Here is a 27,944-nt window from a genome sequence, read left to right as displayed (position 1 = left end):
GAAAACAATAACAGTACACAGACCCAATAAAAAAGCCAGCCAATGCTTATACTTTTATGCTACTGCTAAATTATGGAATGCCCTACCTACAAGCATTAGTTCTATAGACAGACACTAAAAAATCACCTTCTTAGCTCACATACCTGCTGCTGCTCCAAAGCCAGTATATAACCTTTTACTTCCAACTGTGCCATCCAAACTTCTACCCCCCCCTACTCACATCACGTAACCTCTGACCATCCTACACCTCCTCATTACACCTCCGACTTCTAAAACCTGCCTAACCTCTCAAGTCAATCTTATCTCATGCTATTGAGTAGCATTATCCTCAGCAAAAACTGAGGGTAATGCTACTTAATACTAGAATTCTAAATCTCAAAATGCACTCACTCGAGGCACTCCTTAAAATGGAGAACATCGATATCTGTGCAGTGACTGAGACCTGGTTCAAGGCTCCAGAGAGCACCCCTGCACTACCAGGCTATAACTCATACCACACTTTTCGGCCATGTAACCTGGACTGAAACACCAAAGGCGGAGGTGTGTCCATATTCATTAAGGATATCCACACCTCCAGGCTAGTTGCTCAGCATAATGCATCCGAGGTTATCCAAGTGCAACTAACTCTGGGCAAAACTGCAATCCAAATTGTAGCTTGCGACAGATCCCCCACCATGTCCCAGGATTCCCACTCCTCTTTTCTTGATGTACTGGAAAATATTAGGGTTCAACCAAACACCCTAATAATGGGCAACTTCAACTACCCCACCATTAACTTGGAAAACTACTCATGTACCAACACTCCTTAGCTCAACGCTTTCTGGAATTCATAAACTCCAATGCCCTGGATCAACTTATCCACACTCCCACCAGGGACAACAATATCCTAGACCTAGTCATTACCAACATGAGTGACCGGTGTTCCACACCTGAAGTCATCTCCTCATTGGTCATATCTGACCATAAGCTAATCCCCCTTGATATTCACATCCCAACCCCTCCCCCCATTAAGGAAACTACAGTAAAATTTTTCTCCAAAGCCAACTTCATGCTTCTTAAGACAGAAATGGTGAACTTCATGACACCCATGCAGATGGACAATACAGTTACAACTGCTGAATCCTACACAGATGCACTCTATAAGCACTTACACGAGTGCATGGATCATGCTATCCCAAATAGAACCAAGACTCTATCCTCCAAAAAAAAGGAAGCCAATCTGGTGGTCCCCTGCCATAAACAAACTGTACAACAGAAGGAAGAAACTGTTGCAAAAGAGAGTAAAATCCCATAAGTGGTGGAGCTCCCTGGTCAGCCTCAGTAAGAAGCTGAGATCCCTTATAAGATCCTCCAAAGCTAGCTACAAAAACAAAATTGCCACTAATTCTAAGGACAACCACAAAGCATTATATAGCTATGTCAAGAATCTCGATGGCAACACCCAGATCTGCTCTGAGTTACAGCACAAAGGCACAAAAATTACAGAACCAAATGATATTGCCAACATCCTGGCAGATAGGTTCAGTGCTAACTTTACTCCCCCTCACCCCCTAAAGGGCCCATATCTATACAGGAAGAATGCAGAGTCCCTGTAATCACAACTATGCAGGTAAAAGCTGCACTCTCTAAAGCCAAAAACACAGCATCCATGGGACCGGACAACATCCCAGGCTGCGTTTTACACGAACTTCAGAACAAACTGGCTCCCCACTTAAGCACCATGTTCAATAATAGCCTCGCATCATGCTTTGTACCCACTGAATGGCGCACAGCAACAGTTATCCCACTCCACAAAGGGGGAGCCACCACTGATTCTGGGAACTATCGACCTATTAGCCTGACGAGCCTAGTCTGCAAGGCCATGGAACGTATCATCCGGGAACTCATAAACAAAGACATTGGTAACATCCAAACTCGGGATCCCACTCAGTTCGGGATTGTGAAAGGCAAATCATGCCTCCTGAATGTGATCGACTTCTTTGAGGCAATCACCAAAGCTATAGATGTGGGTAAGGTGGTTCACACAGCCTATCTTGACCTCGCCAAGGCTTTCGACACCATCCCCCATTCTGGAATTATAGCTAAACTCACTAAACTAGGTATAAATCCTTGCGTCACAAGATGGGTTGCCAACTGGTTCACTGACAGAACCCACACTGTAAATGTTGCAGACTCCAAATCTGACCTCAAAGCAGTGACAAGTGGAGTACCACAGGGTTCCATCCTGGGACCTCTCCTGTTTGGTGTCTACTTCTCTGAAGTACAGGCTAACACAGAAGGCCTCTGGCTAACGAAGTTCGCAGATGACTGCAAACTAGGAGCCATAGTTAAGTCCCCAAATGATGTGGACTTCCTACAGAAGGGCTTCGCTGAGACAGATGCCTGGTGTCAGAGCCATGACCTCAAGCTGAATGCCAAAAAGTGTAGTGTCATCCCCTTTGGTAAAAACTCTGTAGCCATGAACTACCACATAGGCAGCAATCTACTTAACACCAAATGTGTGATAAGAGACCTTGGGACCCAGGTGGACAGTAGTCTCTTCTTTGATAGTCACTTTGCGACAGTAGTCAGGAAGTCCTTCTATGTGGCACACCTCATCATAAAAGGGTTCTGATCCATTGTTCCCATCTGCTCAACACTCATTAGACCCATTATAGAGTACAACACCTCTTTTGGAATGTATCTCACAAGACATCTGCAGCGCTGGAAAGGCCACAGAAGTACCTCACAAAGAGGATTACTGGCCTCAAACAAATGCCCTACATTGACCGTCTCAAAAAACTCCAGCTTTACTCCATAGCATATCGCCTACTCCGAGGTGATCTCTGCCTAACATATAAAGGTATGTCAAACCCAAAGCTGTTGGACATGCTACACCTAAAGAAATCCCAAGCCCTCCGAGCTACATGCTCTAGGGACCTAAACCTTGTCATCACAATAAACAGGACATGCTGGAGGGATAGATTCCTCTCCCAGAGACTTCCCATACTCTGGAACAGGCTACCCATCTATGTCAAGCAAAGTTCTTCATTAGCACTCTTCAAAAAAAATCTTGATGAGTGGATGGGAAATAGGAAATACACCCCGGGGATCACTTCTGTGCCTCTGCTCGACAGTGGCACAGGAAAATAACTTTCTTGGGTGGTGTAAGTCAGGGAACCTTGTTGGCTAGGCTTACGAAGGCCCTTGGGCCAATAGCCTAGTACCTACCTATGAACCTATGAATGACCTATCTCATCTCTCTTCCACCCTGGTCCACCATTAATAAAAATAACTCTATCCACTGTCCTAGCCAAAACTACCAGGGCCGACATATCTCAATATAAATACTCTAATCTCATACTCTCTGCCTCAATACCCCAGCCTCACACCTTACGTATGTCAGACACTTCTACCTGTGCAAGCTGTCACCATATTACCTTACACATCAATTCTTTCAATTCTTTTGTCACAGCATTACTGTAGCACAATTCTGTTGTACTATACTACTGATCGTGTGATATGTAACCACAACATATCACTGTTATTCATTAATGGAAAATACTTGTTTATGTATAAAATGTTTTCTACTTGCCCATGTATAACTGTGCTACAACTTTACATCCGTATGTAAAAATTTGTAAATATATATGTAAAAATCATTTGGAGCTTTTCTCTCCAGCCTCTATTGAAAATGGGTTCCTGACCCAGTTGCACTTTTCTGGTCAATAAATAAGAAAACTAATGCTAAAGTAGAATATAGGGGCTTCAAGGAGTAAAATATGCAGATTTACAATAATAGTGGAAAAGACAAACATTAAATATAATCTGTCAGTTTAGTTCAGATGGATAAGGTTATAAGCTGATAACGAGGTTTGTTGTGTAGCACTGGGTTTGACTCTGTCAATCTCCTCTAGAAAACTATCAGAATGTGAATGAGAGTCATTCTCTAACAACCTTTAAAACCAGTTTGGATGGCAGATCAAACATTTTCCACTGGGATGTGTTGGGAAAATCTACTTAACAGAGGATATTCTTAATCTCCCATCTTTTGTGATAAGGCTCAGCTGCTTGATAGACTCATTGAATGTATGTTCAGTCAGAATGGATGAACCTGTGAACCTATAAGTGACTTTACCAAACAATGCTCTCATATCTTCACTGGAAAATAACACTAGCTTCTGGTGGACTTACATGGTTAACAAGTAAATATAATTACAAAAATAGATTGAATAATATGTCAGTGGCTAAAGAGTTTGCACACTTGCATTTGTTTCTGGGAACACAGTGCAACACACTTGGTAGTTTGGATCAGGTTCCAGTATGGAAACTGCACTAGTGCATGGAGAAGGGGAAGCAGTGCACCCATGGGGTATCATGAGGCTGCCCTACTGTGAGAATCGGGACTTCTTTCAACTCATTATTGCAAGCCCACTTATACCATAACAACCCAGCTGCTTATATGTACTAACTCCAACATCCATGTACCTCCAAGTAGGAAACAGAGGTACTCCAGATGGCTCAAGTGGTCTGGTATCCCACCTGTGACCCAGAGGGTGACAGGACTAATAAGAAACAGAGTATAAAGAATTAGTCCATTTACAATCACTGAGGGTATCAGAGAGAGAGAGAGAGAGAGAGAGAGAGAGAGAGAGAGAGACAAGATCAAATAGCTAAAGTGATTGTATCTGTACCTCCACTCACTCACTACAACATAAAGAAACAACTAAATGTAGAACTGCACACTAAAGCAACATAAGGCTAATCTGCAAGGGAAAATGCAGGGAGCATTGGACTTGGTTCTTGGTTTTTGCGGTTTTTGTCAGAGTTCTACATGGCTGCGGAAGCGGACACTTTTGATCCAGTGGAAACACCACGTATTTTGGCAAGTAATGACTTAGACGCACCGGTAACTCGGGCGGAATTTAATGCTGTGCTGGCAGCTTTATCTGACTTAACTAAGCTCCTGAAGGGAGCTGAACCGGATGTGGGAGGTCTACTACCAGGTCGGCAGCGTGCAGCACAAGCTGATGGCAAGGCTGGTGCAGCTTGTGGAGGCGGCAATGTTTTTGGATCCGCAAACGGAGCTATTGACAACCCGAATGGAGGGCAATTCGGGAATCAAGGCCTTGATCGAGATGAAAGAGCTAACAACACGGAAAGATGCAACGGTTCCAGAGCTGAAAAAGGGCAGCAGCGTAAGGAGTTCAATTTTGAGAACTGGATGGAGCAACAGCACGTGTTCACTAAAGGTACTGTTAATGTTAGTAAAACTGCTAACATTGAGCTCGAACTTGAGGAATTAAAAAAGAAATTATATGCTTTGAAAAATACTCAAATTGAAGTGGACTACTTGAAAGAGTGTGTGAATCAAAAGAGAGTTCCTAAGGGCTTGAGAATATTCAAGTTCCCTAATAATGTTCAAGTTGGAACACCGTATTACTTTAAACTTTGTGACATTTTCAATAGAGCAGGCATTGAAATGCTTAATGTCATGATTGAAGAATACGAATTTAAGCAGAAAACACTCACTAATGACTTGAATGCTTTAAACAACTGTATTGTTACTGACTCTAATTTTATGGCAATTAAATTTGATTACAGTAAAGCATTTGATGAGGTTGATGCATTTTGCAACAAGGTTATTAACAGGAAAATTCGCAAGCTTGAAAGAGACTTGAATGAATATAGGGAGGGGGTGGCATATCCCCTATTTAGACAGCACAGAGCTGAAGTCCAGAATCCCAATATTGTAGAAAATTCAGCTTCAAGTAGCTGGGGGGGGGGGGAACCTTTAAGGAGAAGTGAAAGGCTAGCTGGTAAAGAACGTAAAGGATCAGTGCAGGATTTTCATCAGCCTCCGGGCAGGGCAATGGGGTGGAAGCAGAAACAGCAAGGACCACGTCAGTGGAACACATAGGTTTTAACACAGCCCCTGATATTTTAAATGTAACAATGGGGAATATTATAGGGACGGTCAACAATGTACTTCCAGAGGGCCTGGAGCAGGTGGATGAAGCAATTACAATGTCTAAACAAGGAGTATGCACAACATACACTAAGTCCAGTTTTACTATTTATAATTATACGGACACTGTAATTGATAGCAATGCCTTTGATGTTTTCACAAAAGGTTTACATTTTGTTCCATTAAAAAATTGTAATATACCCCTCACCTTAATAGATGTTAAGCTATTCACTAGAAGTCTCAATTTGCAGTTATTATTTAAAGAGCAGACAAGCACAACCTCTGAATTAAATAGGAAAAGTTTATTTAACCCCCCCATGCATGCGTCCATTAAATTGTTTGAACAACTAGTGGAAGATGAGCTTAGGAGTCTTAAGCAGTACCACTCTGATAAGTTCAATTTTAAGCAGGTGGAGTTTGACTTTATTCAGCTATTAAAAAATGAGAGCATAAGGGTGATGAAACCCGATAAGGGGGGGGGTATTGTACTCATGTATGAGAACAATTATGAGGAGTACATTTATCAAATGTTGCAAGACAGTAGTCAATACATGGCAGTTTCGAGAAATGAAGTGTACATCTTTTGGTCTAAGATTAAGTATTCTCTGAATGATCACCTATGGCAAGGGGCCATTAATGAGAAATTGTATAATTTTTTGTTAGTCCCAAAACCTAGGTCTCCCATAATTTTTGGGATTCCTAAAACCCATAAGGGGCTAGACCCCTTGCCATTTAGACCAATTGTGGCAGGTAGTGGTGGTATATCGGAGCCATTTTCGAAATTCATTGATCATGTAGCAAAAAAATTCGTACATTTGCTAAGTTATGTGTGTAGAGACTCTTGGGACTTTTTACGTATGGTTCCGTGTAGCAATTTTGATGCAGAACTTTTGTTGGTAACCATTGATATAAAGGATCTTTTTCTAGTATACCCCATGATATTGGGTTACAATGGTTTGGTGAATTCTTTATGAAGGAAACTAATCTTTCCTCTAATTTAATCAATTTGATTGTTGAGTTCATGGGTATAGTGTTGGACAACAACATTGTATTTTTCAAGGGGGAGATGTTTAAACAGCTAAAAGGGGTAGCAATGGGGGCACCGTGTGCTACCACCTATGCGAACATTATTCTTCACAGATGGGAACACGATTTTGTGTTTACACCCCCTTGGAACCAGCACTTACTATTCTATAGGAGGTTTTTGGATGACATATGCATCCTATGGAAAGGAACACACAATTTGTTGTTAGAATTTTTAACTCATATTAACAACTCAACTAATTTTTTGAAATTCACCCATGAAGTATCATTGGCCGAATTACATTATTTGGACGTGTGCTTATATAAGGATTACAGCAATAAAACATTCCAATCCAAAATTTATCGTAAGCCATCATTTTCAAACTCTTTTTTGCACTATCAAAGCGCCCACCCTTTTGCACAAAAGAAAGGGATTCTTAAAGGCCAGTTGATTAGGGCCTCAAGAATGTGCAGCTTAGAGCAGGATTTTAATAATGAAGTGGTGGTGTTGCAAAAAATGTTTTTGGAAAGGGGTTATCCCTTAGATCTCTTTAAAGCATTACATAAGGAAGTGAATAGTAAAAGGGATACATTGTATTCTCCACTTTTAGGTACACATGTGGTGAATAACCAACTGCTTGGGGAAGGAAATAAGAACAAGGAAAATAATAATGAATTCGCAGGTCCTAAGTTCATATACACTTATTGTAGTCAGGCAGAAGATATAGAGAAAACAATTGCAAAGTTTTGGCCATTGTTAATGGCACAAGAGGAATTTAAGAACATTTTACCAAGTAGACCGAAGTTTATCAGAAAGAAGGGTGTGAACTTGAAGGACATGTTTGAAAGAAATTCAAGGGCATATAACACAAAAGCTTTAACAACTAAAAAGCCTGGTACTTTCAAATGTGGAGCATGCCAACAGTGTCATGCAATTTTGAATAGTAAAGGAATATATCTGCCTTCTAGAAAGATTAGGGTGGATTCCCCTATGCATTTTACATGCAATTCTAGAGGGGTGGTTTACTTGGCTGTGTGCATGTTCTGTAAAAGTTTCTATGTAGGGAAGACGGAAAGGGAGATTAAGAAAAGAATGTATGAGCATTTTTATGAGTTGGCCAAAAATAAGGAAACCAATGCTCTTTATAAGCACTCCCTGGTATGTTCCAATCATAATTTCAAATTTATGATTCTTGAGCAAATCAACAAGGATTCCAGAGGTGGCGATTGGGAAGCCACCCTGGAATATAGGGAGTTAATGTGGCAGCTCAAACTGAACGCAGCCAGCTGGCCTGGGCTGAATGATACCATTAGTATAAAGCCCATCTTAAAGCTAAGAAGGGCTAGACTATAATATTATTCATTTAAGTAGTTTATTCAGTGCTAAATTTGTTGGCAGTGTATGTTTATGGGTATGCAAAGTTTAAAAGAAAAGGCTATCTATTTATGAGCTTCTCTTTGATTTTTCCTTTCCTTTTTTGTTTGTTTTCTCTTCTCTTCTCTTTTCTTTCTACTTTTCTTTCCCTATATGTGTGTTTCATACTGTAACTACTTGTTTGCACCCATTTCCTTGTTTGGTAAGCCTTTGTTATTACTGACAGCCTCATATTGTACTGGCAGATCCATTTAGTGCTTATTATTCACAAGTATGTATTTTTATTTTAGTTTGTATAATCTTACAGAAGAAAAAAATAATAATGGTCCTGCATTTACTTAAAGAAAAAATAAGGGGTTCCCCCTTTTTAATGTTAGTTAGTTTTTTAATACAACATGTATGTTTTTAGCACACTTTTTTACGGTTTCAAATGAAGCATATTATTGTTTAGAAAGGTGTTTCAATATAATATAATATAACATGGCATATATTTGTTTATGAGCATAACCTTTTAGTAGATAGCTCTTTAAACAGTGGGAATGGTATGGATTGATTTATCAATTTAACAATTAATCAATTTTTAATTGGTATAAAACTGTTTTAATTGATGATAAGTAACTATTTAAGCTAAAGTTTAACAATGTGATTTTGTACTTGAGAAAGCTAGGAACATCCTAGCGAAAGCGCTTGTGTTACGTTTTGGGTAACTGTTTTTACAATAAAGAGCAATTTGTGGACTATTGACTAACTGTGGTGTCAGCTTCCAGGTCGATTTTTTGTTAGAAAACAGAGGTACTCCAGATGGCTTGAGTGGTCTGGTATCCCACCTGTGACCCAGAGGGTGACAGGACTAATAAGAAACAGAGTATAAAGAATTAGTCCATTTACAATCACTGAGGGTATCAGAGAGAGAGAGAGAGAGAGAGAGAAAGAGAGAGAGACAAGATCTAATAGCTAAAGTGATTGTATCTGTACCTCAACTCACTCACTACAACATAAAGAAACAACTAAATGTAGAACTGCACACTAAAGCAACATAAGGCTAATCTGCAAGGGAAAATGCAGGGAGCAAAAATGTACAGTTCAAAAATATTTCTCACAAATCTAGTTGATTTAATACTATTTCAGAGTTCATCTCTGTATGAAATGTTACCCATGATCTGTCTGTATTATAGGAAACAGAAACGATGGCCTTTATAATGACGGACTGGAGCTGGTGTGTAATGCAGATTTGTATTCAGCCTAAGTCAATAAACATGGAGGCGAAAACAGACATGAAGTTCATTTCTTTTTTCCGCTTTATTTTCTATTAGATACCGATTCTTAGGGAAAAAAATTCTATCATAGCCCTTTGTTTTTCTTTAAGAACATTGTAGCTCAGTGTGAGGGATCTCACCAAATTGACTCCAGATTAATGTAAACATTACAAACAGTGCTGTATTTGTGCGTAAGGTGTGAAATAAAAGAACTATTGTAAATAAGAAGTGCTTTCTTTAAGCATATAAGGTAAATATGAGGTTTCCTAAAAAAAAGAGAATTTATTGTTATAGCCAGAGAAGTGTTGGTATCACATAAAATAGGAGAAACTTTGCAATATTAGGTAGAGCAGGTTTGCTTAATGAAACAAATAATGCTGCATAAAAAGAAAACTGATAAGTTTATATAGAATGTTATTTGCCATTCTTGGAGGGGATTTGATGTCCAGAGCAGCAGCTCTGGGAGAGAGCTAGTGAATAAATATCTGCAAGAAGATACCAGGAGAAAGCTAAAGATTGTTCCTGATAAAGAAAACCAAAACAAAGAGCTACTGAGATGCTGAAACAGAGTGAGAATGACAGTCTGAGAAGGAGATGGAGACAGAGAGAGAGAGAGAGAGAGAGAGAGAGAGACAGACAGAGACAGAGACAGAGAGAGAGAGAGACCTACTGCAAGACATTGTATCCTAGTTGTATGGGACTGTATTGAAGGTTCTTGCAGTGATGTTTTTTAAGCCATAAGACTTCCATTTTAGTAAGCACCTGCATTTTTATCCCTCTGTATAATAAACTATACTGTTTTTGGATGGCTTGAGATGTATGCTTCCTTTAACATTCCACACTGGTAGATTTCATTGAGTATCGTTTTAACTGATTTTTCCATGCCAAAGTGAATAAACCTTTTTGCCTACAAGACACGTTTCTCTTTTGACCATAATTCTCCCCACCTTGAGACAGCAGAGCTGTTGTAACAAAACTTTTCACAACTGTCAAAGAGACAGTCCTGTGATGTGTGCTGAGACTTATTTCCTGTTTTTTTTCAGTCCATCTACATGTTGGTATATTTGTCAGGTTGATAACTGACCGGTTACTGTACACAATCACTTCTGTAGCTGAAGGGCTAGTGACAGTGATGAAATCAATGGCTACAGCTAGAACAGTTCCAGCAATAAAACAACTATCAAGGGAGGGGGACCTACAGGCATATCTTGTCACGTCTGCGGAATAAGCCCACCAGGAGGGATGCATCTGAGCTGAGTGTGCCAGAATCCTTTTGGCACAGCTGACTGGAGAACCACTGAAAACCTTCATGAGCATGGAACTATCTATAGTATAAAAAAGTTAACATGCCAGAACTGGAGATACCTCAGCAAGACAAGATCAGAGGTTTCATACCTAGACATTTACTCATAGCAAAATGACAAGGTCAAATTATGTGATTTAAAACATGTAATTAATTTATAGTGTGATCCTTTGGATCAACATACTAAAAAAATAAAATGTTAAAAATATCCATGGTGGTGCAGCGGTAGCATTGTTGCCTCACAGCGAGAGGTTCTCCTGTTCAGTTCTCGGCTGGAGTGCGGGGAGTGCCTTCTGTGTGGAGTCTGCATGTCCTCCCCACGGTCGAGTGGCATTCCGAAAGACATGCGTGAATTGGTGTGCGTTCGTTGAAGGTTGGGTGTCAAGCTGGCAACTCGGCACTGTAAAAACCTACTGCCAATCATTAGCGGACCAGAGTTCCGTTGTGGAGATCCCTAACCAGGAGAATCCGAAAGATAAACAACAACAACAACATTAGCCATTAAGAAATGTATGAGATCTGTAGATGCTGATTTAAGAAATTAGCTCTCTGATTCATGGGGAATAAATCCCTGATAGTGACTCAGACAACAAAACCTCCAACAGTAATCTGGAGAATGGGGGAACCAGCAAGAGAGGGTGGAAAAGAATGGCTGGCACTGATGTGACCATTCTGAGTGGGCTGGAGGGTGGCACTGACTTGCCCATTCTTGGGGGGAGGTATGCTGTAATGCTGACACATATCAGATGAGTAGGTGCACAGAATGCAGCACTTTGAACCGGGGGACATGTACATGGTTCTACCGATCTGCTTCTAGTAGCCTTCAGGAATGCATGTGTAGAGTGGTGCATGCATGTACTGCAGGCACTCTCTGCATTTGTCAATCACCAAGGGGGAAGAGTGAGGGCCTGCAGTGCATGCATACACATTGCATGCATCATACACATGCATGTACTGCAGGCACTCTCTGCATTTGTCAATCACCAAGGGGGAAGAGTGAGGGCCTGCAGTGCATGCATACACATTGCATGCATGCGTACACAGTGCATGCATCATACACATGCATGTACTGCAGGCACTCTCTGCATTTGTCAATCACCAAGGGGGAAGAGTGAGGACAATAATGTAAAAGTCTCAAGCTCTGTGCTGTGGATGGCATGACTTCATAGGAAAGTGCCCATCAGACAGTTCCCTGTATTGGGGACAGTTAGGATTCTGATGTCATGACATGATTTGAACATGAATGACCCATTTCTAAGGGGAGGGGACATGAAGCCAGATTCTTAGGTTGATGGGAGAAAACAGTCTCAGTCCAGACATCCCACTGAAGTAAAGATGAAGATCTAGATGACAACTAGCTCTAACCTCCCTCCCCCACCATTTTGCACTTAAGAGGAAAAACATTTACTTTAAAGACTTACTTAGGCATGTTCTTTGAGGGTAGAAAAGTTTACAATGCCACCGAATCATGTTAAGGATTGTTTTGCACAGTTATCTTGTTAAAAGAAAATACACTCCTGGGATTCCACCTGTGTCCCTGCTGGACAGGGACATTGGGTGCTGACTTGTTGGAACATAGGCTAAATTCTTGGCTAGGCTTGTAAGGGCCTCAGGGTCAATTGCCTTGTAACTTCCTATGATCCCATGATCTAATAAAAATAGAAACAAACTAGCAGGTTCACTTAACGATCAGCACCATGATGAGATAAAAGATATGTTCAATTTAGAACCTTTTCAGTTAGATGGGAAAACGGTCATTCGTTTAAAGCAGTTATTTAAGTAGATGGCAAAAAGGCTGTAGAGGTGTGGTAAATTAATGATGAGCAGATGGATATACAAGGGTGTGTTTACTGTGAGCTCAGCTTCTCTGTTGTACTACAACTTGATAACAATATTTGAAATATTATTGACGCTTTGATTCACATTTTTTTATTATTCCAGATATCACTGCTGTTTGATGCTTTCACAAATTTCTACCAAAATCTTCTTTACAAAATACTTGAATATACATTTGTAGATATAGTAGGTTGTGCTTTCAGGTGAGAATATACTTTAACAACTGCATCTAGAATTTCTGAATACATATTTAAAACTCGCTGAATCTTTCTGTCTGAACATTTCAAAGGCTTGAAAACATCACTTTTAGGAATAAATATATATATAAGGTTTAGCTCTAGTGTTATAACATTACCTTATATTTACAAATTTGATGTTTTGTTTTTAGGCCCTTTGATAAAATGATAAATATATTTGTTTGTTTTCAACCTAACCTAACGAAAACTTGCAAGTCATATTCTACTGGATGAAAAACTGCAATGGGTATGTTGTGAATTAATAAAATAATAAAAACACCAACAACACTAATAATAGTGAAAAAAAAACAAGGGTATCACAAAAACATACTTGTTTTGCAGTCAGAATGTCCCCTACAAAAAAGTTTCTTCTCATAGGATATGACAACTTTGGGAGTCAACACAAACACTATACTGACTATTCCATTTTCAAGAAAGAATGTCTTAATCACACAAAGATCTCCTGGTCATTTTCAAAATTGGTGTACATCTGATATTTGATTGGTGTTAAGTGGAAGAAATAATGATCATTTCACACAGAGCCACATGGGGACAAGGAGCACAGACACACACACACACACACACACACACACACACACACACACACACACACACACACACACACACACACACACACACATATGCATCTTGCCTCCAGACAAACCAAAATAATATATTTTTACCTGGGATCAACAAAAAGAAGTTGTCAGCTTATAATTTGCTTCTGTACACAGTTTGCCTACAGAATAACTACTTTTTTGATTCCTTTAGTGTTTTTGAATCTTCTCTGTCAGCAGGAAGCCTTTATTCCAGTTATACAGGAATGTGTATTTCATTTCCTTAGTGGGAAACAGCAATATGTGATGTGTTAAAATCTATCATGACATTGTAAAGGCAATTGATGTTGATGTCTGGATTCTTTCCTGCATGGAACTGCCATTGCTATCTGGTTGCTACACCATACTCAGATTACCTTCTTAGCATGGTTGCTACTGACATTTTCTTCTTAGTATGGTTGGTACAGCATACTCAGATTGTCTTCTTCATATGGTTGCTACACCATACTCAGATTGTCTTCTTAGTATGGCTGTATATTACCTTCTTAGTATGGCTGTTACACCATACTCAGATTGTCTTCTTATTATGGCTGTTACACCATACTCATATTACCTTCTTAGTATATGGCTGTTACTCCATACTCAGATTGTCTTCTTATTATGGTTGTTACACCATACTCATATTACCATCTTATTATGGCTGTTACACCATACTCAGATTACCTTCTTAGTATGGCTGTATATTACCTTCTTAGTATGGCTGTTACACCATACTCAGATTGTCTTCTTATTATGTTACACCATACTCAGATTACCTTCTTAGTATGGCTGTATATTACCTTCTTAGTATGGCTGTTACACCATACTCAGATTGTCTTCTTATTATGGCTGTTACACCATACTCAGATTACCTTCTTAGTATGGCTGTATATTACCTTCTTACTATGGCTGTTACACCATACTCAGATTGTCTTCTTATTATGGCTGTTACACCATACTCATATTACCTTCTTAGTATATGGCTGTTACTCCATACTCAGATTGTCTTCTTAGTATGGCTGTTACTCCATACTCATATTACCATCTTATTATGGCTGTTACACCATACTCAGATTACCTTCTTAGTATGGCTGTATATTACCTTCTTAGTATGGCTGTTACACCATACTCAGATTGTCTTCTTATTATGGCTGTTACACCATACTCAGATTACCTTCTTAGTATGGCTGTATATTACCTTCTTACTATGGCTGTTACACCATACTCAGATTGTCTTCTTATTATGGCTGTTACTCCATACTCATATTACCTTCTTATTATGGCTGTTACACCATACTCAGATTACCTTCTTAGTATGGCTGTATATTACCTTCTTATTATGGCTGTTACACCATACTCATATTACCTTCTTAGTATATGGCTGTTACTCCATACTCAGACTGTCTTCTTAGTATGGCTGTTACTCCATACTCATATTACCATCTTATTATGGCTGTTACACCATACTCAGATTACCTTCTTAGTATGGCTGTATATTACCTTCTTAGTATGGCTGCTACACCATACTCAGATTACCTTCTTATTATGGCTGTTACACCATACTCAGATTACCTTCTTAGTATGGCTGTATATTACCTTCTTACTATGGCTGTTACACCATACTCAGATTGTCTTCTTATTATGGCTGTTACACCATACTCATATTACCTTCTTAGTATATGGCTGTTACTCCATACTCAGATTGTCTTCTTATTATGGCTGTTACACCATACTCATATTGCCTTCTTAGTATATGGCTGTTACTCCATACTCAGATTGTCTTCTTAGTATGGCTGCTACTCCATACTCATATTACCATCTTATTATGGCTGTTACACCATACTCAGATTACCTTCTTAGTATGGCTGTATATTACCTTCTTAGTATGGCTGTTACACCATACTCAGATTGTCTTCTTATTATGGCTGTTACACCATACTCAGATTAGCTTCTTCGTCACAAGGACCAATGAACAAATAAGGAAGCAGTCTCCTGCACTGAAAGCAACCTCTGATGTGCTACTGTCTGGCTCCCATGCCTTTATCAAACAACTCACAGTGGGCAAGGTTGTTACAATACAACAAAAGGCATCTGATTTACTCAAGTTTAATAAATATATTGCTTACTCATGGAGAAACAGCTTCTCATGTGTTATTATCTGGACATCCCATTGTTATCAAATAGTTTCTCAGAAGAGTATTGGTGTTGCAATATAATCTGGAATATTTGTTGCATTCATACTCAGCAAATGCATTGTCACTGTTGTGTTACTATATGGCCTCCATGGTGTTGCCAACCAATTTCCATAATTATATGGTTGTTAGAAAGCACATAAAGGACCTGTTGCTCACTCACATACTGCAGAGTGTGCACTCACCCCTAGCTGTTGTTGTGATAAAAAGTAACCAGTCTTTTCAATAAGATGTACTTTTGTTAAGATTGCCTACAGATTCACCAAACTGTTCTCTTGCCAATGTTATTCATTCCCCATTTAATCACCAGTTACAAAAACCATTCCATTCGTTAGTGGTCAGATTATAGTGGTAACAGTATTCACAGAATTATATTGTGGGCCCTGCCAATATTAAATGTAATGTTAAAAGGAATGTGATTATTTATCTGGTCTCTTGCCAATATTATGTATTCTGTCACTCCCACAAATCACCAATATAAAAAATTCTTTGTTTGTATTATTATTATTTTTTTTGTGAACCCCCTCAGACCTTATCTTTCCTGGCATGGCCCCCTGTGCTCCATGTCCATGCCAGGTGTACCAGCCTTCCTCCTACCCTCTCGAGACATAGTTTGGTATTGCTGAGACCAGTCGCTATCAGCATATCCATATCTGGTGTCCTACTAGTATTTATTTTATGAATATGTGAGAAGAAAATTATTCTTGCAGTTCATAATTTATACTGTGTGATGATTTCTGAAACTGACAAGAGATCACTGGGTCAGCCCTGATATCTACTCCATTTAAGCAACCAGTATCAGGATTTACCTCACATAGTAATAACCAATGCATTGACAGTCATGCCTTGTTACTATGTGGCACATAAGAAGAAAGGCAGCATGCTAGTGAGTAAAATATCATCTCACTTACCATTTTAGGTGGACATGGGGTATATTTTAATTACTTAGGTAATTATTTCACTATTGTAGGTATATTTTAATTACTTGGGGTAATTATTTCACTATTAGCCTCAATAATGAAATACTGAACCATGAGTAACACAGAGATATGAACTATTGAACCACCATGATTGTATATGTGTGCAAAAGTATATGTGTATGCATAATGAGAGAGCATCTATCAACTTTCATAATGGAAAGAAAGCCATTAAAGGACCCTTTGCAGAATACAGAACACATTAAATAAACATGATATACAGCAAAACTCTTCTGTTGTTTTCATTTAAAAACCAGAGTAATAAAAAAAGAGTTACCTCATCTTGCTGTGGATATATTAAGTTAGTCTTTCCTCTGCATTCTAAAATGTAAAACAAATTATTCTTTGTTAAATCAGCATATGCACATAATTTTAAGGTCAAGTTCTAAACAAATATGTAGTTTTTGTTGTGTTACTGTTATTTTAGAAATCTCACTCCCATAAATGAAAGAGCAAAAGAAGTTTGTAGGTATGTGCCAAATAGAAAATAACTTAATTATTTATTTACTTACATACAAACATATTTTTAAACAGGTTGCCATTGCGGTCATCACCTAATATTCAGTGATGCCAATGGATAAGACTCAGATAACATAGCATAGAAAAATAAAGTTCTACTTGAACTTTCTAAATCTGAAATTTTCAGACCTCCACCCAGCATTCTCGGGTCTATATTACGTAATCGAAAACCTGTTTCAGTGAACACCACAACACCGACACACATAGCCCGAACCACAAATACGCCGAACTCCCTAAATTGCGAAACTTCAAATCTCGAATCATCATAGTCGGCCAACACCACCGCGCGCTACATACTACATACCCAAGCATAAATAAAACACATACATAGACTAACCAAACCCTACTTTTAACCCTACACTAAACCTTACATACATTACTATCTATGCACTTACCTTAACCTGCACCCTAACCCTAAGGTCCATAACTATCATACACTTACCTTACGGAGCTATACCTCAGACAGGCTAACCATGACACTTCAACATTTCGCGTTTCTCGGTTTTGAACGTTCACCATTACCATAGTTGGCGCTATACGTGTCGCTGAATTCTGATTCGCTCAAATGGGTTTTCAATCTCGTAATATAGACCCGCATTCTCAGCATACGTGGAACTACAGCACATCCTGAGTAGTACAGTTCGAAGCACATTGTATTAAAGCTCACAAAAGGGAGCTGTGCTTTATTGAGAAGCCATAGAAACAAACTAAGGAACACTTATAGATAAATACAGAAACAGTGGAACATCTGTTTTACATATTCTCCAAGATTTTCTGAGACCAGGGTTGTCATATACATATATAAGTGTAGCTTCATGTACAATCCCCTCACCCTCACGTACAAGGGAGCTGCATGGTAGTTGCTCTCTTTGCAAACAAAATTTTGAAAATACTGGGATTTTTTTTTCAGTTTTAATAGTACTTTTATATAAATTCTGATTCTTTGCTATGCTTTGAATAGTGTACACTTCACTGCAAAACAAATATATATATATATATATATATATATATATATATATAGGTGTTCTACAGCTGACAGACAACTTGGGGATGCAGGGGGGAGTTGACCCCTGCAAAAACACTTGCTGGTTTATTCAGGTCTGGGGTAATCCCAGAGGCATGTGCAGGACATGTCGATATTTGTTAATTTAATGTTTTTTACTTCGATCTCCTGGGTGTAGGCATTGTGTCCATTCGATTATGTGTAGGACATCCATATATATATAATCATATATATTTATATAATAGAAATTCAGCACTCAAGCTTTGAATTAAAACAAATTTAGAGTTATTGCCCACTTCCCAAACCAGTACAAGCAAACCAGTTTTACTTCAACACAGCAGCTTCTGCAGTGCAAATCTAAATTAAGTATTATTACAATTGGTATTTTTTTTAAAAAACATGAGTCACATGACACATCTATCATGGGTAACAATTAAACATTTAAAGTGTTAACTATTTCACGAATATAGTTAATTAATTAAATATATTAATTTAATTCTGGAGTAAATAAAGCTTCTGTTTTAATTATTCAAAGCCTCTGCTTATTATTCAAAATATTTTCTATATAATGTCTTTTCATAGTAGGATTGTAATACACTGTGTCTATCCCAATAAATGTAAACTTGGTATCTGACAGTATTGATGTAGGTTTATATATAGCACTACAACTTTTCTTAAATCTGATAGTTCTAATGTGTGCAGAAATGTAATCTTTAAATGCTCTGGTGGTTTACCCTACATAGAAAGCACCACAGTGACAAGTTCATGAATAAACCAAGCTTTGTGTGTCTCATTTAACTAAAGCATAAATATGCAATATCTTGCTAACGTTTTTATTAGTAAAAACGTTGTTTATTTATTTATCTATTTTGTTGACAAGGTTGGAGGGCTGGTCCTCAGATCATTTTCAGCCATGACACAGACTAGTTACGCAGCTACAAATTTTCACCACATAGTTACATTACTGTTGCACTGTACTTTTCAAAGTGTGTAATATAAATATTTAAAGTAACAAGAAACATTTAGTATTAGGGAAGGGAAAGTATGGAGTAGTTACATATCATCAGCAGTTTAGTAAACATATGTCAAATTCAGGATTATCTAAGTAAATCGGTTGAAGTTAGATGGTCTGTGCAAGTATGAGGTAGCTGCTTGACACCAAACTTTAGGCAGTACTGAAATAGCCAGACTTATGTTCATTAGTAATAAATTGAACTTGCTCTTTGAATGCCCTTAATTCTTGATGTTTCTGGTAATTTTGTGGTAGGGAGTTCCATGCTGCAGGCATAAGCCTTGAAAAGGGTTTTGTGCTATTGCTTTTGTAACATGTGTCCTTGATAATATGTCACAAAGATTGTACTATCTGTAGATATGCATAGGGAAGAGCTGGTTTGTCTGTATTATACTGTATGTGTTAGTCGTAGGCAATGTACTGAAGTGGTGAATTCACTTTTCAAGAGGTAAAGTTTGGCAATTTCAGGAAATCTAAAACGGACCATGCTTCTGCTGAGAAAACTACCTCTTCGAAATAAATCATGTATTGGTACTGGTTTGTTTTAAAACAAGGTAACAACAGAAATACTAAAGTATTAATGAACATTTGGGATTTATGTGCCATCCATGAAAAGGGATTTATGTGCCATCTCTGTGATTCCCGTACAAGGATGCTAACCACATAGTTTATGTAAATACTTTATGAAATACCATTCCTTAATACTTTACTGGGACTGGACAACAATGTCACAATAGTTTGTCTTATCATGACAAAAATATCTGAGGGATGACACCTAAAGATATCCCAAATGCCATCTCCATACCTGCTATTGTTCATGATCATAACAAACAGAAATGCATTTCAGGACTTTAATTCCTTTGAAGATGCATGCCAGATAAGGGACATGTTGATTGCAGGGCCCCAAAGCTTATACAGATGGATGCAATTATTTTTTATTTTTGCAGTTTGAATCACCTTAGCTTATTTCTGCAAAGGAGAGTGACAGTCTGTGAGATCCCTCAGCAGCAGCTTTTTTAAATACAAGTATAGTCAATAGCTTCAAACAATACAGTTAAACAGGTTTTATAAATTAGGTACTCCATATGCTATAAGGGGACATGGTTTACATTTTGGATACCTTTACCCATGCTGGTAGATCTATTACAGTTACTGGCTTAGGCTGTGTTGTCAATCCAAGGTTGCCTCTTCATTTAGGAGTAGACTCCTTACTTCTACATGGTGCTTGTTTTTTGGACAAAGTGAAATTAATAGACATGCCAAGCTAAATATATAACAAAAAAGTGAAGGTGAGACCAATCGACATTTGCAGCCTGAAGCTTCTAGGCAGCTTAACTTATTTTATTGCCTTTGAGAAAACTGGGTTATGTACTATCACAGATATACACATTACAATTCTTTCCACTTATGTTGGCCCACTGAGCAGGAGGCAGTGTCCATTTTCCTAAATCAATCTTTCCAAATCAGGATTTTAGAAACAAATTGCAGGCATAAAGTACTCATCCCACAAAGTGCCATAATCAGCACTAACTACATTTTGTGCTGCGTTATCGTACATTGTCCTTGTCACCCCAAGAACAAGGCAGCTTCCCTGATAAACTTAGAGCTCTTTCTATTACGGAACATGCTTTTCTACTTTTCTAAATACTAATCTAAATTATCCCTCCATTGGCTGGGAAAACAATGTGCACAAAAATATTATATTTCACAAATATTAATCTTTAAGAGATGGTAAAAAGACTGAGAAGGGGTGGAATCATAATAAATATCATCCTGGTAATCAATGTTGCCACCTATGATTAGCTAAACATTACTCCACCCCTTTTGGCTTTGACATATAGCACCATTCCTGTCATACACAACATGAAACTTAATAAAATAATAGTACCAACTTAAGGGATTTTTCAAATAGTAATTATGATACCCTGAACAATCACCATAACACAGCTGGCACTGTATATTAGCCCCCCACAACTGGAAATGTTTGTACTAAGCCTAAGTGGTGGTGATACAAAAATTAACACATTAAATCAAAAGATGAGTATTCAAAGTCTTCACATTTTACCCAAACCAACCTGACAGTAATAAGGCTAACTCCATCCAATATCAACTCAATAAGAAAATCAAAATAAGCAAAGCTTAATTTAGTTAATTTAACGTTAAGTTTGCAAGCAGAACACGTGACAGTAAGAAGGTCTTCTACAACTACATCCGCAAAGTGAAGGGGGAGGAAGAAAAATATTTTGTGTCTGAACAAAAATAACATCACTATAACAGATCCAACAGACGCTTGTAAACCACTGTTATACATATATGGGTACAATTTCAAGTCTCAGAGTTAAACCTCATTTATCCTACAACACTGCAACATGCTGTCGTCTGAAATTGCATCAAAACTTGTTATGCCTGGCCACAGTAAGGTCAGAAATATAACTTCTATGGCATTAGATGAGACATCATGAAGCAGAATTTGTGTACTTAAAAATAACATAGCAGAACACTGAAAAGTGGCCACGTCCTGGATGTAGTTTCAAGTCACAAGGGAGACATTTCCATAGATACTGATAATTACATACCTATCAGGCTGAAAAGCATATTATGTAAGTTGATAGAATAATTATGAAAAGTATTCATGGGGGAAACAGGAAACCTACTTCTCCATGACGTAACCCAGTGTGGTTCTGTCAAAAGTAAATCTCGTACATTAACTTCGTAATTTTTCTGAGAATGGTACTACCACCTTAATTTAGGGTTATCTGCCCAGGAAGCTTGCCTTGATTGGTCTAAGGCATTCAACACTATACTCCATAATAAAATTATACTTATAGCTTCCTTTGCATTTTTAAATTCTGAGTTTAATAACGTCAGTGAACAAATTGCTACATGGCTAACACAACAGATAAGAATAGGAGGATACAACTCCCATTGCCTTTATCTGCTGTCCCTTTGTGGAGTTCCCCATCCTGTGTCTTAGTGACACTTCTTTTTGGCATCTTCTTCTCAGATATCAGACTGGCTCTATTGTTTGGCTTACTAAATATGCAGATGACTACAAACTTGGGAGCATTGTCATTAACAGCCGCCACCAACACCTCCTCCCTTCAAATGGGACATAATATAATGTACACATAGAGCAGTAGAAATTAACTTGTTTTCTATGTTAAAAATGCATCATTCTGGCATTTGCCAAAAATCTTGTCCAGCTTTATGTAAAACTGATGGGTGACTAAAATGTGCTAGAATGAAGATAAATGGTCTTATCGGCCATATAGATGAAGACATCGCATCTGTTACCTATTTCTTACCCACAGGAAACAGTTTTAGTTAATTAATGTACTGTTGTGCTACTTTTAATTGTCTGAAGAAGTTTCTGGTGTTTCAGAGATTAAAGCACTTATCAGTATGATAAATAAATCTTAGCTCTTGGTTTAAACTTGATCATGACAAATGTTTTTGTTTTATTTGAATTATAGAATATTGTACTCTTTTCTTTAACATATTCATATACCATCTAATGCAGCTGGAGGACGTAAAAACATTCCTCACAAAGTGTACTAAAGGGCTTCAAGGCCTGTTTTACAGTCAAAGTCTATAACAACTGTCACTTTGTGGCATCATATTGTCTGTTTAGAGCAGATTTATGCCTAAGATACTGAGCATTAAAAGACAACTTAACTTTTGATAGCCTCTGTTTAGATTACCCCCTTGAGCTGAACAGAAGGCCATCTTCAGCCTCTGTAGATGTTAATATAAACTGCTTTATTAAATGTGATAATTTCATATTTTAGGGACTTCCCACACCTGCAGAACGGACCCACAATTAAACATCAGCTATTAATTGACACCTTCAGGTAGGACCTGGATATGCACCTGTATGTTTCACCAGGGGATCAAAAGAATCGAGTCACTCAGTCGCCAATATGTGTTGACCTTGATCATCAGACCAATGAATGTATGTACTTTTGAAATTTGATCACCCTGTCTAAAGCACATTCTAGACCAAACGTTATATAGGATGATACATTTGTGCAAGAGATGGAGCCATACAGAAATTGTAGCAGAAAAATTCCATTGATACTCCTAACCTACATACCAGAAATAAAGAAGGTACTATCTAATGTGCACTTCTGAGGTGATAGTCCATTTTCTTCAGTACATCTATGAGATTAGCATCAAGTTTACAATTGTCATGTAACTATTCTCTAACGCAGTCAACCACTTCAAGAGTTTTTGTCATCTTTTTTAGACAACTTTCTGGAAGGAGAAGATAAGTCAGACTGACACCATTATGAATGTAGAAGGGAATAATGATGTAAATATATATATATATATATATATATATATATATATATATATATATATATATATATATAAACTGTGTACCCTGTAAGAAACGTTAGCTGTTAATATAATGATATAGGTAAATATGCAAGCAGTAATGCCCAAAAGGGTGAGTGTTAATGTGTAATTAACACCCGCACAGGGGAGTTATCAGGTCCAACACAGTAGGCGGATGCTGCCAGCGATCAGTCTCACCACACACACACACACACACACACACACACACACACACACACACACACACACACACACACACACACACACACAGACACACACACACACACACACACACACACACACACACACACACACACATGCTTTTTATTTAACACTCACTAAACAGCAGAAGTGTTGCTTAGCCAGTGTAAAATACTAGCTTAACCGATCTCTCACTCACACTCATATAGGCATATACTTTCACACACTAACACATGCACACACTTTTATTTTATTTTACACTTACTAAACAGCAGAAGCACTGTTTAACAAGAGTAAAATAATGGAGGCCATTCCGTTTCCTCAGTCCGAGCGCCACAGCAGCATGATATGCTGCCGTGAAGCGGCGGACTCGTTTTTCAGTGGACATTAGTTGTACATTAATACCCTGCTGGAGAACACTCATCGGACATTAGTTGTACATTAATCCCCTGCAGGAGAACGCTCGTTGGACATTAGTTGTACATTAATACCCTGCTGGAGAACGCTCGTTGGACATTAGTTGTACATTAATACCTTGCTGGAGAACGCTCGATGGACATTAGTTGTACATTAATACCCTGCTGGAGAATGCTCATTGGACATTAGTTGTACATTAATACCCTGCTGGAGAACGCTCGCTGGACATTAGTTGTACATTAATACCCTGCTGGAGAACGCTTGTTGGACATTAGTTGTACATTAATACCCTGCTGGGGAACGCTCGTTGGACATTAGTTGTACATTAATACCCTGCTGGAGAATGCTCATTGGACATTAGTTGTACATTAATACCCAGCTGGAGAATGCTCATTGGACATTAGTTGTACATTAATACCCTGCTGGAGAACGCTCATTGGACATTAGTTGTACATTAATACCCTGCTGGAGAATGCTTATTGGACATTAGTTGTACATTAATACCCTGCTGGAGAATGCTCATTGGACATTAGTTGTACATTAATACCCTGCTGGAGAACGCTCATTGGACATTAGTTATACACTAATACCCTGCTGGAGAATGCTCGTTGAATATTAATTGTACATTAATACCCTGCTGGAGAACGCTCGTTGGACATTAGTTGTACATTAATACCCTGCTGGAGAATGCTCGTTGGACATTAGTTATACATTAATACCCTGCTGGAGAACGCTCGTTGGACATTAGTTATACATTAATACCCTGCTGGAGAATGCTCATTGGACATTAGTTGTACATTAATACCCTGCTGGAGAACACTCATTGTACATTAGTTGTACATTAATACCCTGCTGGAGAACGCTCGTTGGACATTAGTTGTACATTAATACCCTGCTGGAGAACACTCGTTGGACATTAGTTGTACATTAATACCCTGCTGGAGAATGCTCATTGGACATTAGTTGTACATTAATACCCTGCTGGAGAACGCTCGCTGGACATTAGTTGTACATTAATACCCTGCTGGAGAATGCTCACTGGACATTAGTTGTACATTAATACCCTGCTGGAGAATGCTCGTTGGACATTAGTTGTACATTAATACCCTGCTGGCGAATGCTTATTGGACATTAGCTATACATTAATACCCTGCTGGAGAACGCTCGTTGGACATTAGTTGTACATTAATACCCTGCTGGAGAATGCTCGTTGGACATTAGTTGTACATTAATACCCTGCTGGAGAATGCTCCTTGGCAGTGGCGGCTGGTGACTTCAAATCACAGGGGGGCTGCAGGAGACGCTGAATGGGCGGGGTCAAAGGGAAGGGGTGTGGTCAACCATAAAGGGGAGGGGCTATGCACAAAACCACAAAAAAACGAACTTTAATTAAATACGCTGCCCTGGGTGGCAAACCATCATTATGAAAGTCCAATCAAGACAAAAATAAGTGTAGAAGAATAAAATATTTCAATGCATTGGCTGCATGACAGCTTACTTAATATCTAGATGGAAACAAAAGGTTGTGAAGCATGAAAAAATAAATTACTTTTTAAATACATTACTGGAATGCCAGTCAAAATCAAGTATAAGAAAAACCAGAAGCACTCAACTCAAACTACTTCTCCTTGCACTGCAGTTCTAATTATAATATATTCAGCTTTATTAAAGTACCAAGCAACATGCTGAAAGTAGAAATCTATGTGATGCCCCACTTGTATAAATGTTTCTTATCCAAAAAAGACCTGCTGCCTGACAACGTTTCATGGGGAAAACATGATAAAAGTAAAAAATGAAAAGCAAACAAGAAACAAGCTCAAGATACATTGCTTAAAGGATTACTGTACAGGTTATGGACCACACATGATTGGCATTCTGTTTAGTTTACGGGTAAAGCCTGTAGAGATGACTGGAAGTCTCCAACAAGTGTAATGAGCTTTTTAAAATAATGGAATCCTGTCCTTTAATACACAAGGCTTATACATTATCTAGTCAAGTATTCTCTGCATGGCAACAACAGAAAGGCTTTCAATGTTGGCAGTTCTTTAACAGTATGCTTATTAAAGCTTACTTGCATCTTACGATGTCAGACAAGCTTACCTTATGGTCATTAAAGCATTGCTACTTAAACACAGAGCAACAGGCACTTTGAGTAATAAGCATAAATCAACAGTACAAAAATATGACAGAAACCAGACCATTCTGCAAAATCAAGGACAGATGAAAAGCCACTGTAGTACTTATGCAGTGTGTCCTCCCCATCCAAGGTAGATACAACTACTCCTTGCCTTGCTTGGACACATCCAGAGTCACTACATGGGGAGTGGGGTGCAACAAGCATGTCACAATTTGAAATCTCTCTGGCTGACTGTGATGGCCCTGACACATTTGTCATACCTCTCAACTTCAAGAGCAAGAAATCTGGACAAAGCCATACACAGAAGTGGGACAAAGGCACAACAAGAAGGACAATTTTAAATATTGCTCTAATAAACTTAGAAAGATAATAGAATAGGTCTTGCATTAGTATGAATTTTCTGAAGGGTATAAAATCTGAAACTCAAATGTCTGTCATTTTCTAACTTCAGTCTTTAGTGATTTGTCACTAATTTGCCAAAAACACAATTTTATGAAAAATGGACCAAAATGTGATGCAAAAATATAAAATAGACACACAATACAGCTTCTACCTGTCAAAGAAGGGACACTTTAATATTAGTACTGCTACCTTGAGCAGCTGACAAAATAAAAGAATCTACATGCATTTCAAGTAATCTATAACTTTGATTATTACAGTTATTTCTTAATTGTAAACGCTCCATGTTTTCTTCCAAAATTGCTATTTTCTTGGAGGGATTATTAGGGGGAAGAGCAACATTTTGCGCCAAAATTGGGGACAGTTGAGAGGTTGGCTATGCCTAATTCTATAAAGAAATTTATTTGCATGTACCTCTCAACCTGTTAATGCAGTAAATCTGAACAAGGCCAAATATATTGGGGGCACATATAAACAGTACTAAAAATTGCTCTTGTATAAATTGAGACAGTTGATAGAACGGCTCTTACTTTAACATGCATTTTATGAAGGTTATGAAGTCTGTAACTTATTATTTAGTGACTTCTGGCAAATCATTTAGGAATTAAAACTACAAATTTTATGAACAACAAACCAAAAATAAGAAGCAAAAATCTATTCATTCTTTGAAAATCTGGACAGTTGGGAGGTATAGTTCAGCTGGGCCTGTCTGAGTTTGCTGCCCTTCCCCTGACAAAATAATGGTTGAACTGGAGCCTCTGCAGCCATTCCAATTAACCATTACTTGGCTATTTCACTCCATTTACCATAAACACTAATGTGCATACTGCTTTACTTCAATGATTGGACTTCATTTGAAAGTTTTATTTTGTATTTTACAGCACAAACATTAAGTAATCTGTTAAACAAAGCAATGCAGTCTCACAATGAAAACTTAGCATTAAAACTTCTCTGCCCTTGAAACTCACATTCATTGAAACAGCATTGAAACCCACATTCAAAGAAAATACATTTTGCCAGTGGCAGATAAAGATTAATTTTGGGCTGTTTTCAATCATAGGCCCCTTGCATATGAAACATACATGTGCTCTTTGATACACCTTCCTCATTGTACTAAAATTATATTCCTTGTACAATACAGTACACTTGTTAGAGGGTGTTTTAAATTTGTTTTGAA

At 38.2% G+C, this 27,944-nt stretch overlaps 1 protein-coding gene across 1 annotated transcript in view; it reads right to left on the bottom strand.

Moving 5' to 3' along the window:
* LOC122806192 (B- and T-lymphocyte attenuator-like) overlaps positions 1–27,944 on the bottom strand; it is a 137,588-nt gene that overhangs the window by 65,436 nt on the left and 44,208 nt on the right. Inside the window, exon 4 of the mRNA XM_044076424.1 lies at positions 17,019–17,062. Coding sequence (XP_043932359.1) covers positions 17,019–17,062 — 44 coding nt within the window. The remainder of the gene's footprint in view (positions 1–17,018; positions 17,063–27,944) is intronic.

Source organism: Protopterus annectens, chromosome 7.part0 (genome assembly GCF_019279795.1).
Source record: "Protopterus annectens isolate FY-2018-M chromosome 7.part0, PAN1.0, whole genome shotgun sequence".
Taxonomy (NCBI): Eukaryota; Metazoa; Chordata; order Ceratodontiformes; family Protopteridae; genus Protopterus; species Protopterus annectens.
This window is presented reverse-complemented; position numbering and strand designations above follow the sequence as displayed.